We start from the raw sequence: 14,297 nt of genomic DNA, 5'->3' as shown, positions 1-14,297 counted from the left end.
GCGCCAGAAGCGGTTTAGTCCTGCAGGCCGCATGACCCGGAAAGCTGTCTGCAGACAAACGCCAGCTCCTTCGGCCTGAAAGCGAGATGAGCGCCGCAACCCCAGAGTCGCCTTTGACTGGACTTAACCGTCCAGGGGTCTTTTACCTTTTTTACTGTGAGAAAGTTCTTCCTGAGGTTTAGTCAGGATCTCCTTTCTCGCGATGGTTCAGATCCTACCTTCTGGAGCAGGAGAAAACCAGTTTGCTTCGCTCCCCATTCTCGAAGAGGGGGACATTTGCCTCCCTCCAGTCTGCAGGGACCTCCCCTATTCTCCCCAAAATTCGCAGGGATTATAGACAGAGGCTCTGAGATGAAATCCGCAAGATCCTTTGACACCCTTGGGTGCAGCTCATCAGGCCCTGGAGATTTAAAGCACCTATTCCCTTCGCCTGTTGTCTTTGTCCATGGAGCTGGAGGAGACTCTGGAGAGTCCCATGGACTGCAAGAAGATCAAACCTCTCCATTCTGAAGGAAATCAGCCCTGAGTGCTCACTGGAAGGACAGATCCTGAAGCTGAGGCTCCAAGACTTTGGCCACCTCAGGAGAAGAGAAGACTCCCTGGAAAAGACCCTGATGTTGGGAAAGATGGAGGGCACAAGGAGAAGGGGACGACGGAGGAGGAGATGGTGGGACAGTGTTCTCGAAGCTACCAGCATGAGTCTGACCAAACTGCGGGAGGCAGTGGAAGACAGGAGGGCCTGGCGTGCTCTGGTCCAGGGGGTCACGAAGAGGCGGACACGACTAAACGACTAACAACAACATTCCCTTCGCATCTCTGTTCCTCTCTTGGGCTGTAGCTCCCTCCCTGCATCACTCTATTCCAGACTGCTTTCATTTTTTGGGTGAAAAAAGAGACAAAGTAGGTGTTGAGCAGTTAAGAAGGTGTTGACCAGGAGCAGGAAAAGAAGTGGATTTTTTTTGTGGGGGGTGTTTGATGACTCGAAGGGGGCAGAGTTGGTCCAGCCATGAGGCAAGATGTCTTGGGCCAGCCCTGCTGGGGGACACTGCCATTTGACCGCTCTCTCTCTGTCCTCTTAGATATTCTATTACTCAACGGACATCTTCAGAAAGGCCGGCTTGGACAAACCCATCTTCGCCACCATCGGAGCTGGCGCCGTGAACACGGTGTTCACCGTCGTTTCGGTAAGAACTTCCCGCCGCTGTATCCGTACCTGGCAAATCTTTTATTATAATTTATTTATTTTTTATTGACTTAAGAAAATTATACAGACAGCAAAACGAAGAAATTAACACTGCCTTCTACTGATAAGAAATAATAGTCACTATTACAATAATGAAAATACTAAAAATACATTTACTTTCCCTTTGGAACTTCTATTCTGGTTACAATATATTACTATTCTATAAGAATCTATTATATCCTTTGCTGTACCATATCTTATCTTATTTCCCAAATTCAGCCTAACCCTCCCCTCCTCCCCACTGCTTCCCTTCCCCCGTGTGAGATTTTCCCATCATAATATTTTTTCTAGTTGCTTTAATAAAATAGAATAGCATGAAAACTGTTAAATTATAATTACTTCTTTTGTCCTTACACGCTTAACAATTGCCAATTAAGAGTTCTGCCTTAACACCATATTTCTTCATATATTCCCCTATGCATTCCCATTCTGTATAGAATTTTTGATTGGAGTAGACCCTGATAGATGCAGTCATTTTTGCCCGGCCAATCTTTATACGCATTTAATAAAAAGTAATAATAGCAATAAGGGACGCGGGTGGCGCTGTGGGTTAAACCACAGAGCCTAGGACTTGCCGACTGGAAGGTTGGTGGTTCGAATCCCCTCGACGGGGTGAGCTCCCGTTGCTCGGTCCCTGCTCCTGCCAACCTAGCAGTTCAAAAGCACACCAGTGCAAGTAGATAAATAGGTACCGCTCCGGCGGGAAGGTAAACGGTGTTTCCGTGCGCTGCTCTGGTTCGCCAGAAGCGGCTTAGTCATGCTGGCCACATGACCCAGAAGCTGTACGCCGGCTCCCTCGGCCAATAAAGTGAGATGAGCGCCACAACCGCAGAGTCGTCCGTGACGGGACCTAACGGTCAGGGGTCCCTTTACCTTTAATAATAGCAATAATGGTGCATTGGGAACATAAAAGGAATTCCCCTGCATCAGGCCAGTTGCCCACCTAGCCCACCATCCTGTTCTCACAGGGGCCTGCCAGAGGCCTGTGGGAAACCTGCAAGCAGGATTCGAACTCAAGAGCACCTGTATGGTTTCCAGCAACTGGTATTCAGAAGCGTTGTGCCATAGCCAGTGTGGCTCGCAGTCTTTGATAGCTCCCTCCTGGATGAATTTGTCCATTCCTTTCAAAGTTGGTGGCCCTTGTGGGAGGGAGTTCCACAGTTTAACTAGGTTCTGCATAATATCTGCCCTCCTTGTTGAGAAGGGTTAGGGTCCCCACTTCTCCTCCCTTCCCCCACCCCAGTGAGGACAGTTACAGGAGGTTAAAATCAGGGGTCAGCAAACTTTTTCAGCAGGGGGCCGGTTCACTGTCCCTCAGACCTTGTGGGGGGCCAGACTATATTTTGGGGGGGGGAAATGAACGAATTCCTATGCCCCACAAATAACCCAGAGATGCATTTTAAATAAAAGGACACATTCTACACATGTAAAAACACACTGATTCCCGGACCGTCTGCGGGTCGGATTGAGAAAGCGATTGGGCCACATCCTGCCCACGGGCCTTAGGTTGCCTACCCATGGGCTAAATGCATCTATGGGGCTGTTAAGGAGTCTGAACAAGACTTCACAGAAATTGTTGTTGTCATCTTATATCCTGCCCATCTGACGAGGTTGCCCGAGCCACTCTGGGCAGCTTCCAACAGAATATAAATGAACACAACAAAATATCAAACGTTAAAAGCTTCCCTAAACAGGGCTGCCTACAGAAGTCTTCTAAAAGTTTGGTAGTTATTTTTCTCTTTGACATCTGGTGGGAGAGCGTTCCACAGGGTGGGTGCCACCACCGAGAAGGCCCTCTGCCTGGTTCCCTGTAGCCTCGCTTCTCGCAATGAGGGAACCGCCAGAAGGCCCTTGGAGCTGGACGATGGGGGTGGAGACACTCCTTCAGGTATACAACCCATGGGGCTACCGTGATACCTCTCCTTCCCTCTGGACCAGCGGTTCTCAACCCGTGGGTCCTCCGATGTTGTTGGACTACAACTCCCATCATCCCTGAGCTCTGGCCTTGCTAGCTGGGGTGATGGGAGTTGTTGTTCAACAACATCTGGGGACCCACAGGTTGAGAAAGGCTGCGAGGCTGGACCAATGTGGCTGTCTCCCAGATGTTGCTTGCTGGACTACAACTCCCATCATTCCTGACCATTGGGCCATGCTGCCTGCTGGGATTTGGAGTCCACCAGTCTCTGGAAGAATTGCCTCCTGCTCTGCAAGACCTCTGACTGCCTGAACCCCCCTCTCTTTCCTTTTTTCTTTGTTCCCTCAGTCCCCTTCTCCACCTCTTTCTCTCTCTCTTTTTTTCCCTTCATTTTCTTCATTTTTACTAATTTTTTAACATATCTGTTCCAACAGTCATACAACATAACTTCTCATCTTACACAATGTTTTTAGACGTCCATCAACACCTCTGATGATTTTCTGTTCTCTATCGCTTATTATGCATTTCTTAATTTCTATATTTCTGATAATTTCTGACTTCTTTCCGCAGGGCCTGTAAGACAGAGTTGTTCCGCCTGGCCTTTGGCTTGGAGCCAATTTGATTCCCTCCCCCTCTTTCTTTTTTCTTTTTCCTTTCTCCTCCTGCGATGAGGCTATATTTTAATATTTTAATGTTGTATTTTAATTTTGTTTTTAAGTTGTATTCATTCAACTTGTTTTTATTATTGTTGTTAGCCACCCTGAGCCCGGCCTTGGCTGGGGAGGGCAGGGTATAAATAATAATAATAATAATAATAATAATAATAATAATAATAATAATAATAATAATTATATTACATTTAATTATCCTTAACTAATAATTCTCCTCATCTTTCTTGCAGTATTTCAAATAATTCACCTTACAAAACTTCTTGCAATCCTACTAGCGTAATCTGTTCATCACAATTGCTTTTCAAACAGTTCGTAAATTTACTCCAGTCTTCTGAGAATCTCTGGTCCCACAGGTTTCGAATCCTTCCTGTTAATTTTATCTAACTCTGCATAGTCCATCATTTTCATCCTCCATTCTTCTTTCGTTGGTAGTTCTTCTCTCCACCTCTTTCTCACGACCGTCTTCATATTTTCTTCTCTGCCCCAGGTGTTCCTGGTGGAGCGAGCCGGCCGGCGGACCTTGCATATGCTGGGATTGGCGGGGATGGCGGTGTGCGCCATCCTTATGACAGTGGCCCAGGGCTTGACGGTGAGTAACTGGGCAGAGGACATAGCCCTTCATCGGCCTCGGACAGCCTTCACCTGGCTGGCGCCCTCCAGCTACTTTGGACTACAAATCCCATCATCCAGAGCCAGCATTGCGCTGGCTCTGGATGATGGGATTTGTAGTCCAAAACAGCTGCCCTAGGCCTATCTAATGTTGATTTGACTAATCTTCTGTTGGGGCTATTTCATCTGTGGGTCATCGTTTCAGCTCTCAGCTGGATTTAGGTTTGATGAGGCCCTAAGCTACTGAAGGTAATGGGGCCCTTTATATGTCCAGCTGTCCTTTGTCAACAAGAAATGGTCACTGTTTTTGTGTTGGATATATGCTATATGATAAGGTTAGCAGACAGTCCCCGGATTTACAAATCAGTCCCCATACAAAATCCACTGAAGTTGAAAAGTGTCCCCGGATTCATTGAAAAAAAATCTGGCGACCTAACTATATGGTAGTTTATGGACCTAATAGGTATCAGAAACCATTTGCACATAGCAAAATATGTATTTTATCAAAGTAATTGCTACAACCAGTCCATGCAGAATGTAGGCACCCTATATATAGAAAGGAGCAAACCAGTGAAATTTTAGGGAGCAGGCTAGCAGGCGGGGCCCATGACTTACATCATAGGAGCCTACACAACACAAAACACTGTTGCTGTATGTAGGTTTTATTTTGTTTTTTATCTTATATTTTGGAAATGTACATGCAGGTTGGTTTTTTCCTTTACATTTTTGGGGGCTCCCAAGAGAGTGGAGCCCTAAGCTATAGCTTGTTTAAAGGTAAAGGGACCCCTGACCATTAGGTCCAGTCGTGGCCGACTCTGGGGTTGCGGCGCTCATCTTGCTTTATTGGCCGAGGGAGCCGGAGTACAGCTTCCGGGTCATGTGGCCAGCATGACTAAGCCGCTTCTGGCGAACCAGAGCAGTGCACGGAAACGCCGTTTACCTTCCCGCCGGAGCAGTACCTATTGATCTACTTGCACTTTGACGTGCTTTGGAACTGCTAGGTTGGCAGGAGCAGGGACCGAGCAACGGGAGCTCACCCCGTCATTGCGGGGATTCGAACCGCCGACCTTCTGATCGGCAAGTCCTAGGCTCTGTGGTTTAACCCACAGCGCCACCCGCGTCCCTTACAGCTTGTTTAGCTTATACGTAAATCTGGCACCGCTCGCATATGCCTTGGACGTAAAAGGCAAGATACTAGGGCGGAGAGGGTATCCCTGGCTTTTGCCATTGATTTCATCTTCCTAGTTTTAAAGTACAGTGGTACCTCGGGTTAAGTACTTAATTCATTCCGGAGGTCCGTTCTTAACCTGAAACTGTTCTTAACCTGAAGCACCCCTTTAGCTAATGGGGCCTCCTGCTGCTGCCGCGCCGCCGGAGCACGATTTCTGTTCTCATCCTGAAGCAAAGTTCTTAAGCTGAAGCACTATTTCTGGGTTAGCGGAGTCTGTAACCTGAAGAATATGTAACCCGAGGTACCACTGTAGAATATTTTACGTATGTACACGACACATTTGGTTGCGAGAGGGTTGACGCAGCGCCTCCCGTTTCTCTCCACAAACCGCAGGACCGCGTGCCAGCAATGAGCTACCTCAGCATGGTGGCCACCTTTGGGTTTGTGGCGTTCTTTGAGATCGGCCCGGGGCCAATACCCTGGTTCATTGTGGCGGAGCTCTTCAGTCAAGGTCCCCGCCCGGCTGCAATGGCTGTGGCCGGCTTCGCCAACTGGACTTGCAACTTCATCATTGGGATGAGCTTCCCCTCGATCGAGGTGAGTTTCAGCCGCTAGCCCTTATATAGACTCTTGAAATCGCCCACCCTGTAGCCCAAAACATCATGCGTACATCACAGAAGGAGGCAGTCTTCAGCAGAAATCCTGTCTGCCAGGGCATCCGGATCAAATTTGCAGATGACACCAAACTGGGAGGGGTGGCTAACACCCCAGAGGACAGGATCATAGGCGCCGACTCCATGGGGCCTGAGGGGGCCCGAGCCCCCTCAAAAATTCGTTTGGGGGGCTCTGCCCCCCCAATAATCTCGGGCACCCCTCCAGCAGAGCGCCACCGCCGCCCCTCCCCCAGCCCAAAATGCACAGGGTCGGGCTGCATGCCTCCTGCCCTCCCTCCCGAGCAAAAGCTCCACCCAATTTCCTTCGGAGCTGATTAATAGGCGCAGCACACTCTCCCCTATTCGCTCACAAGGAGGCGGCGCCACTTTATCTGCATATTCATGAGCTTATTTATTATTCATGAGCTTTCGTGGGCTCCCCCAATATTTTTTATAAGTCGGCGCCCCTGGACAGGATCACACTTCAAAACGACCTTGACAGATTAGAGAACTGGGCAAAAACAAACAAGATGAACTTTAACAGGGAGAAATGCACTTGGGCAAAAAAAATGAGAGGCACAAATACAAGATGGGTGACACCTGGCTTGAGAGCAGTACATGTGAAAAGGATCTAGGAGTCTTGGTTGACCACAAACTTGACATGAGCCAACAGTGTGACGCGGCAGCTAAAAAAGCCAATGCTATTCTGGGCTGCATCAATAGGAGTATAGCATCTAGATCAAGGGAAGTAATAGTGCCACTGTCTTCTGCTCTAGTCAGACCTCACCTGGAGTACTGTGTCCAGTTCTGGGCACCACAGTTCAAGAAGGACACTGACCAACTGGAACGTGTCCAGAGGAGGGCAACCAAAATAGTCAAAGGCCTGGAAACGATGCCTTATGAGGAACGGCTAAGGGAGCTGGGCATGTTTAGCCTGGAGAAGAGGAGGTTAAGGGGTGATATGATAGCCATGTTCAAATATATAAAAGGATGTCACATAGAGGAGGGAGAAAGGTTGTTTTCTGCTGCTCCAGAGAAGCGGACACGGAGCAATGGATCCAAACTACAAGAAAGAAGATTCCACCTAAACATTAGGAAGAACTTCCTGACAGTAAGAGCTGTTTGACAGTGGAATTTGCTGCCAAGGAGTGTGGTGGAGTCTCCTACTTTGGAGGTCTTTAAGCAGAGGCTTGACAACCATATGTCAGGAGTGCTCTGATGGTGTTTCCTGCTTGGCAGGGGGTTGGACTCGATGGCCCCTGTGGTCTCTTCCAACTCTTCCATGATTCTATGATACCTGATAATGGTCACTGATTGCATCCCCTGGGCAGACTGGCCATTTTTTTGTGACGGTTAATACTTTGGTTCCTGAGTCCAGGTCACAGGCTCACCCTATTCAGACACAAATGTGCCCTTAAGACAGGATTTGCAAGCGAAAAGACAACAGGAAGGCTTTCCCCATTTGCCTCCCTTACTGCAGAGAAATATTTGAGGCATTGGGAGAGTCAAAATGGCTTCAGGATTGCTCTCCTGTACTATTTAGGGCCCTTGTATTTACAGGACCGCCTCTCCTGGTCTGCCCCGCAGAGGACCTTAAGGTCCATGAATAGTTTAGAGGTCCTGGGCCCTAAGGAAGTCAGATTATCCTCCACCAGGAACAGGGCCTTTTCAGTGGTGGCTCCGACCTGGTGGAATGCTCTGTCCCATGAGACCAGGGCCCTGCAGGATTTAACTTCCTTCCGCAGGGCCTGTAAGACAGAGCTGTTCCACCTGGCCTTTAATTTGAATTCAGCCTGATCTTTTATTCCCTTTCCTTCCCTCCCCCTCCCCTTTTTATGAAGATTACCCGCTCTGGGATCCCACAGCTAATTCTCCCCTGGTCTCCTCGCTGGCCCAAATAGGACTAATTTAGCCAGCTAGCCCTAGTGATCATCCAATGTTTATTGGATGGATTTCCCCCCATATTGATTTCTGATTTTATTGTTATTCACGATTTATACCGTATTTTATGCTGTTTTTGTAGCATCAATTAAGTGATTTAAATTTGTTGTTAGCTGCCCTGAGCCTGGTTTTCTGAACCAGGAAGGGCAGGGTATATATAAAATATTATTATTATTATTATTATTATTATTATTATTATTATTTCAGACACGTGGTTTATATATTTATGTATGTGTTTGCCTTGTACATTTCTGAACATTTATTTTAAATTTGAGACCTTAGAATTCTTATAAGGGGGTGGTTTCCCCGTCCTCGGAGGCTCAGGGGGTGACGCGTCCAAAAACAGGGCCTTCTCTGTGGCGGCCCCTAAGCTGTGGCGCTCTGAGGTCCTGCGCAGTTCGAGACCTGGCAGGGCTACAGTTTCTCACGCTCTCTTCTTCTTCCTCCTTGCAGGGAGCCCTCCACTCGTACGTCTTCCTCATCTTCGCAGCCCTTCTCTTCGTGTTCCTGATCTTCACTTACATCAAGGTTCCCGAGACGCGAGGCCGCACCTTTGACCAGATCGCCGCTACATTCCGACGGACGCCATCTTTGCTAGAACGAGAGATCAAGCCGTACACGGAACTGGACGAACTGAGCCCGGATGCCCATGAATTTGGGCAGGTTTGGGCAGGCGGCGAACCCTAGCGCCCAAAAGGCATGGCAAATGTGGACCGTGGTGTTCAGGGTCAGCCCGCAAGAGGTACCAGGATCTGCGTAGCACTTTAATGGTGCCACAAGCCTTACCGGCACGTGGTCAGAGTTGAACCCTATTTTTTTCTTTGTTTTCATTAGGTCAGTTTTTAGCCTGGATGTGTTTTTAACTTCTTTCCCTTTTTTTAAGAAAGAAAGGAAAAACATTAATAAAAAGCAGGGTGGGCATTGTGGGGCGTGGGGGACACAAGGCCCCTCGCCCCGCTTTCTTTGTTTCGGAGGACAAGAAGTTTGTGGCGTCGAGCCGGGAGCCACGAGTTCCGATTCTGTAAATAAAGGATCGTGAGGGATTTGCACTGAGAGCAGACAGGAGGCTGATGTGCTGTCGAGACCCAGGAAACACATTCTCCCCAAAAGCAAAGTTCAAAGGCAGAGGCTGGATTTGAAAAAGGGACGGTGGGGTGGAAGTAGTAATTCTGAGGACAGCGACTAAATTAATCTTCTTACCGATTTTCGGGTTATTTATATGCTGACTCCATTTCCGCATCGAGCCAGGGCTCAGCCCTGACTTACACAAGCAGCTGTTGCAGCTGAGAAGAGAGTCCCCCAGAGCATGTGGTGAGTTCTTTCCCGCTCACACCCTAAGGAGCCACGCTCAGGCCTGTCCCATCACCCACTTTTGGGGTGTGGGGAGGGGTCAGGACATTTAGGCCCGAGGACTGACCCATCTCCTTCTAGAAATTAAGAACTGGAGGGTGGGTAGGAATAAAAACATCATTGAATGCTGATGGAGAGGTAATATGGTCAGTAGTGACGTTGCTGGGGTCTCAAGCCCCCCAAAAAATCATTTTTCCCTGGCCGTGTTTAGCGACCACCATGTGTGTTGCCTAAACACTCCTCTGTTGAGGACTCTGTGGCACAGTGAAGTAGGGCAGGGAAGTAAGGGGGCAGACCAATGCCCCATGCGCTTTAATCAGCGTTGGTTATGGGAACTGTAGTTTTCTAATGGTGCCAAATCATTGGGGGGGAAAACCCAGGTCCATTCCCAGAGTGGTTTAACAATCAATTCCTCTTCATGGAGGACTCTGGGAATTGTAGTTCCGAGACAGGGACTAGGAGGGTCTCCTAACGACGCTCAGCATCTGTTACAAACTACAGTTCCCAGGATCCTTTGGGGGCAGCCTTGACTGTTTAAATTGCTATCAGTTGTGTTTTCAACGTTGTATAGTGTGACTGTGGCCTAAGAGTAGGTGCAAAGAGGAGGATATGTCACCCATTTTCCAGCTTTGAATGTCAAGGCCATCTCGACGGATGCCCCCAACAGCTTATTCTGCACTTCTAGAACTCCCTCCTATGAGGAATATTAAACCACCGGCAAGGCCGCTTGCGGAGGATGTCACAGCAATCGCTTCCCTGCCAGAACACCCTGGGAATTAAGTTTTCTAGCGGTGTTGAGTTTTCTTTTGCTGCCTGGTCTCATGGTTGCGTTGGTTAGTGTCTCGGCGCAGAGAAATGCAAACCGCCACACGCCATGAATAAACCAAGAGGTCTAACTATGGGCAGAATATAAAGTTACGTGGGTGGACTTCCTCTTGTGTAACGGGATTTCGCCTTCCTTCATCTACTCCAGAGGGTCCCACAAACCTTCTAGAGCAGATTATGAGGAAGCAGGGAGAAGATGGTGACAGTCCCATCATGGAAGCCTGTTGCTCTCGAGAGCGCATGGACAGCGCATAGAAGAACCCTGTGGTTTATAGGGCTCTATGGATGGTCCATAGCAGTTCAAAAAGGCTTCTCGTGTGAAGAAGAGAATCTGAGGCAAGGATTTCCCCTTCCTTTATTTCAGTGTGGCTTGCTTACAAATTAAGGGTCACATTTAAAAAAAAACACTCAATCTTAGGTGAGTTCATCCTCTATTATTGCCAACTGATTAATGTTCTCAGTTTGATTCCAAATGTATAGCTTTGTTTTCTGGAAGGTGAAACAGTAATTTGCTTGCAAAACAAAAATGGAGGAGAGAAAGAACTTCAGGAAGGCCTCTTGGTCCATTGCAACCTGAGTTGGTGGGAAGTTGTAGTCTAAATTATCTGAAGGGCACCAGGTTGAGAAAGGCTGGTGTACATGTCCACTATCTTAAAATTGCAATAGCACTCACCTGAGATGTGCCGGAACTGAGCTCCAGGTGGAAAAATGTCCTGACCTCACCAGTTACAAAGCCCAACCCCACACCCTACCTCAAGGGCAATACTTGGGAAGGTGAAATAACAAGTTCTCTTCTAGGCAGAACAGCTGCAAGGATATGTATTTATATCGTTTGGCATTAATCGTAAATGGCAAGTATTAAACTGCAGGGAACCTGGCTAACCCAGTCGTTTTCAGGTGTTGCCAAACTGGTTTGAAACCATTGGTGGTTTTCACCCTAAGCCTCGCAAGGACCTCTTTGAAAACACGCTGAGCGTGGGAACACAGGGTTTCTTGGCTGGGAGCGATGGAAATTATAAAGGGATTTTAATGTTGTAGAACAGGCCCTGTGAAGCTGTGCCATCGGAGTCCACACTATCTTACAAATCCAGACTTGAACACGTGTAGTGAACTTTCTAGTGGTTTGAGCTTTGCACTGATTCTTCAGCACTTTTCACCATGGCACTTAAACCCCAAGAGGGCTAGGGCGACTTTTCTATTAAAGGTGGGCTTTTAAAACAAGAGCAAATGGACTGCATCACTCCAAAGGCTACGTTAGCCACCCAGCACTCAAAATACTAAATGGAAGCAAGAAAGGGGGGGGAAGGGCACCCACTTTGTAAAAAGGGTTTCCCTCGGGACTGTGCAAAGGATTCTGTTTTCTGTGTATTTAATCGGAGGAAGAGACTCTCGAGATTACAGGCATGTTTGTGTGTGCGTGTGCATGATAATGTTTGTATTTCCAAGAAAAAATATTTGTATATAAAGAATAGACTCTTATACGGCTGTTGCTTGCTTTACATTAGTTCTCTCCAGTTCTAAATATTTAATGCATAAGCAATCTCTTCCAAAAAGTAAAAGGAACAGGATAGTTCAAAATGCCACACAGATAATAGGGGAGTTGAGTCTGCGCCGCTACTTCTTAATATTTTCCTTCTCCAAAGTCTGAATCCTGGCACTCAGTAGCTAGAGAGACGGGCCTTCCAACTGCCCCTGCTTTTTGCCCTATGTTGCACAACTCCCTTTTTGCTCAAGCCCAGGGGTCAGCAGACTTTTTCAGCAGGGGGCCGGTCCACTGTCCCTCAGACCTTGTGCGGGGCCGGACTATATTTAGCGGGGGGGGGGGGAATGAACGAATTCCTATGCCCCACAAATAACCCAGAGATGCATTTTATATAAAAGCACACATGGTAAAAACACACTGATTTCCGGACCATCCGTGGGCCAGGTTTAGAAGGCAATTGGGCCGGATCCGGCCCCTGGGCCTCAGTTTGCCTACCCACGCTCAAGCCCATTGCTGGATGTATTTTTGCATATGAGCAAAGAAACTGACTGTACTCTCCCACCCGCAAAAAGTCAGTTTTTGCCAAAGAGCGCGCAACTGAGGCTGCTTAATTTTGCTGGGCCTTTACAGTACATGAAGATACAGGGTTGTTTTGGCTGAAGCCATGTCACCGGCCCATGTACTCTACGTGAATTAACGGCAGCTCCCATCAGCGGCATAGCGTGGGTTGTCAGCACCCAGGGCAAGGCAAGTAATTTGCGCCCCTAACCCGGGGCAAGGCAAGTAATTTGCGCCCCCTAACCTGCCGCCGCTGCCAGCTTCTTCTTGCTGCTGCCTGGGCTGGGGTATTTACGGTAAGGTAGCCACAGCGGTGGCGGGTCCGTGTCAGGTGATCTGAGGCGAGTTGCCGCTGGCGCTGCCGCCCAAACGACGCCGCTTGAGGAGGAGGGCAGAGAGGCGAGGAAAATGCAACATGGCCCAGCAGCTGCAGCAGCAGCAGCGGCCACGGCGGGGCTGTGAGGAGGGGCTGCCTGGCTCGTCCTCCGCTGTCCTGACGCGCGGGGACCGTCGCCAGCGCTGAGAGCCGCTGCCAGCTCGTCGGTTCCGCGAGACATGGGGCTTTGCTAGAGCCTGCGCCCGAGGCTCTTCGGCGACTCAGGAGGCGGCGAGTGCGCCCCCCCCCCAGATGTTGCGCCCGGTGCGGCCGGCCCCCCCTGCACCCCCCACGCTACGCCACTGGCTCCCATGTTTTTTACCCCAAGACTTCCTGCGTGCATACAGCACCCTCCACTCCTGAGCGAAGTGGCTCCTTCCCAGGGACTTAAAATTGAGATTATCCCAGCAAAAAAATGATGTTTCAGTTAAGTTGGACTCCACAATGTCTTTACAGGAAGGCATTATTTATTACTGGTAGATGCTGGAAGTGCAATGCTGCAAATGCCATGTTGAGGCGTATGATGTGGGCATGTCCAGTGAAATGTTCAAGATGTTGACAATGACACAAGAACCTCGGAGTGGATAAGACCAAAGACCCGTGAAATCTAGTATTCTGTTCCCATGGTGAGCAATCAGCTGCTTCTGGGACGCATGCAATCAGGACCTCAAGAACTGGTATAAGTAGACTAATGAGGACATCTAGCCATCGCAGCTAGTAGACACCAACAGCCCTGTCTTCCATGATTTTGTCTTAATTCCCTTTTAAAGCCACCCAACTGTGCTCCCACTATAGATTTGTGGTTTTATCTATGCACTGTTGGAAAACAGTAGTTCCTTCTGCCTGTCCCAACATTCAGGTTCCTTGGTTGACCTTCCTTGGGTTCTGGAAAAGGAGACAAACTTTTCACTTTCCCCAAGCCACACATAATTTTTTACATCTCTTATCATGTCAACTCTTGCTCACTTTTCCAAATTAAAAGCCCCAAATGTTCCAGCCTTTCCAGTTCCTTCCACAATGCCATCTCTGAGATGCAGAAACTAAAACAGTACAGAGTGTTCCAAGCATTAGCACACCATAGATTTAAGGAATTACAATATTGGCAGTTGTATTTTTGATCTTTTCCCTAATGCTCCCTAACATAGAGCTTGCTTTGTGTATATCTGAAGCTGAATTCTTTTTTGCCCCAATGTGCATTACTTTTATCATAATCAATTTATTAATTGCTTTCTAAACAACCGTCTCAAGTGATGCATTCTAAATTTAAAAATAGTTTAAATTGAGCCACATTTTAATGGCCTGCCCACCCCAGATTAGAGATCCTTTTGAAGCACTTCACAATCCCTTTTTCATTTTTTCAGCTGTGATTTATTTGCATTGGACACTGCTGACCTCTAAACTCCAGATCTATGAATGTTAAAAAGCATAAATCTGAATTCAGATCCTTGGGGCACCCCACTTCTTACAGCCCTACCTGGGCAGAACTGCCCATTTAATTCTAC

General features: G+C 48.1%; 1 protein-coding gene across 2 annotated transcripts in view; it reads left to right on the top strand.

The window, feature by feature from the left end:
* SLC2A4 (solute carrier family 2 member 4) overlaps positions 1 to 11,857 on the top strand; it is a 53,883-nt gene extending 42,026 nt beyond the window's left edge. For both annotated transcript variants that reach the window (XM_083472701.1, XM_083472702.1), the window contains exons 8-11: positions 1,080 to 1,184; positions 4,317 to 4,418; positions 6,003 to 6,206; positions 8,657 to 11,857. In XM_083472701.1, coding sequence (XP_083328827.1) covers positions 1,080 to 1,184; positions 4,317 to 4,418; positions 6,003 to 6,206; positions 8,657 to 8,890 — 645 coding nt within the window. In that variant the 3' untranslated portion in view covers positions 8,891 to 11,857. The remainder of the gene's footprint in view (positions 1 to 1,079; positions 1,185 to 4,316; positions 4,419 to 6,002; positions 6,207 to 8,656) is intronic.
* Positions 11,858 to 14,297: the final 2,440 nt, after the last annotated feature.

This window comes from Podarcis liolepis, assembly GCF_965112155.1.
Source record: "Podarcis liolepis genome assembly, chromosome: 13".
NCBI lineage: Eukaryota > Metazoa > Chordata > Lepidosauria > Squamata > Lacertidae > Podarcis > Podarcis liolepis.
The sequence above is the reverse complement of the archived record's forward strand: the minus strand, read 5'-3'. Positions and strand labels throughout refer to the sequence as shown.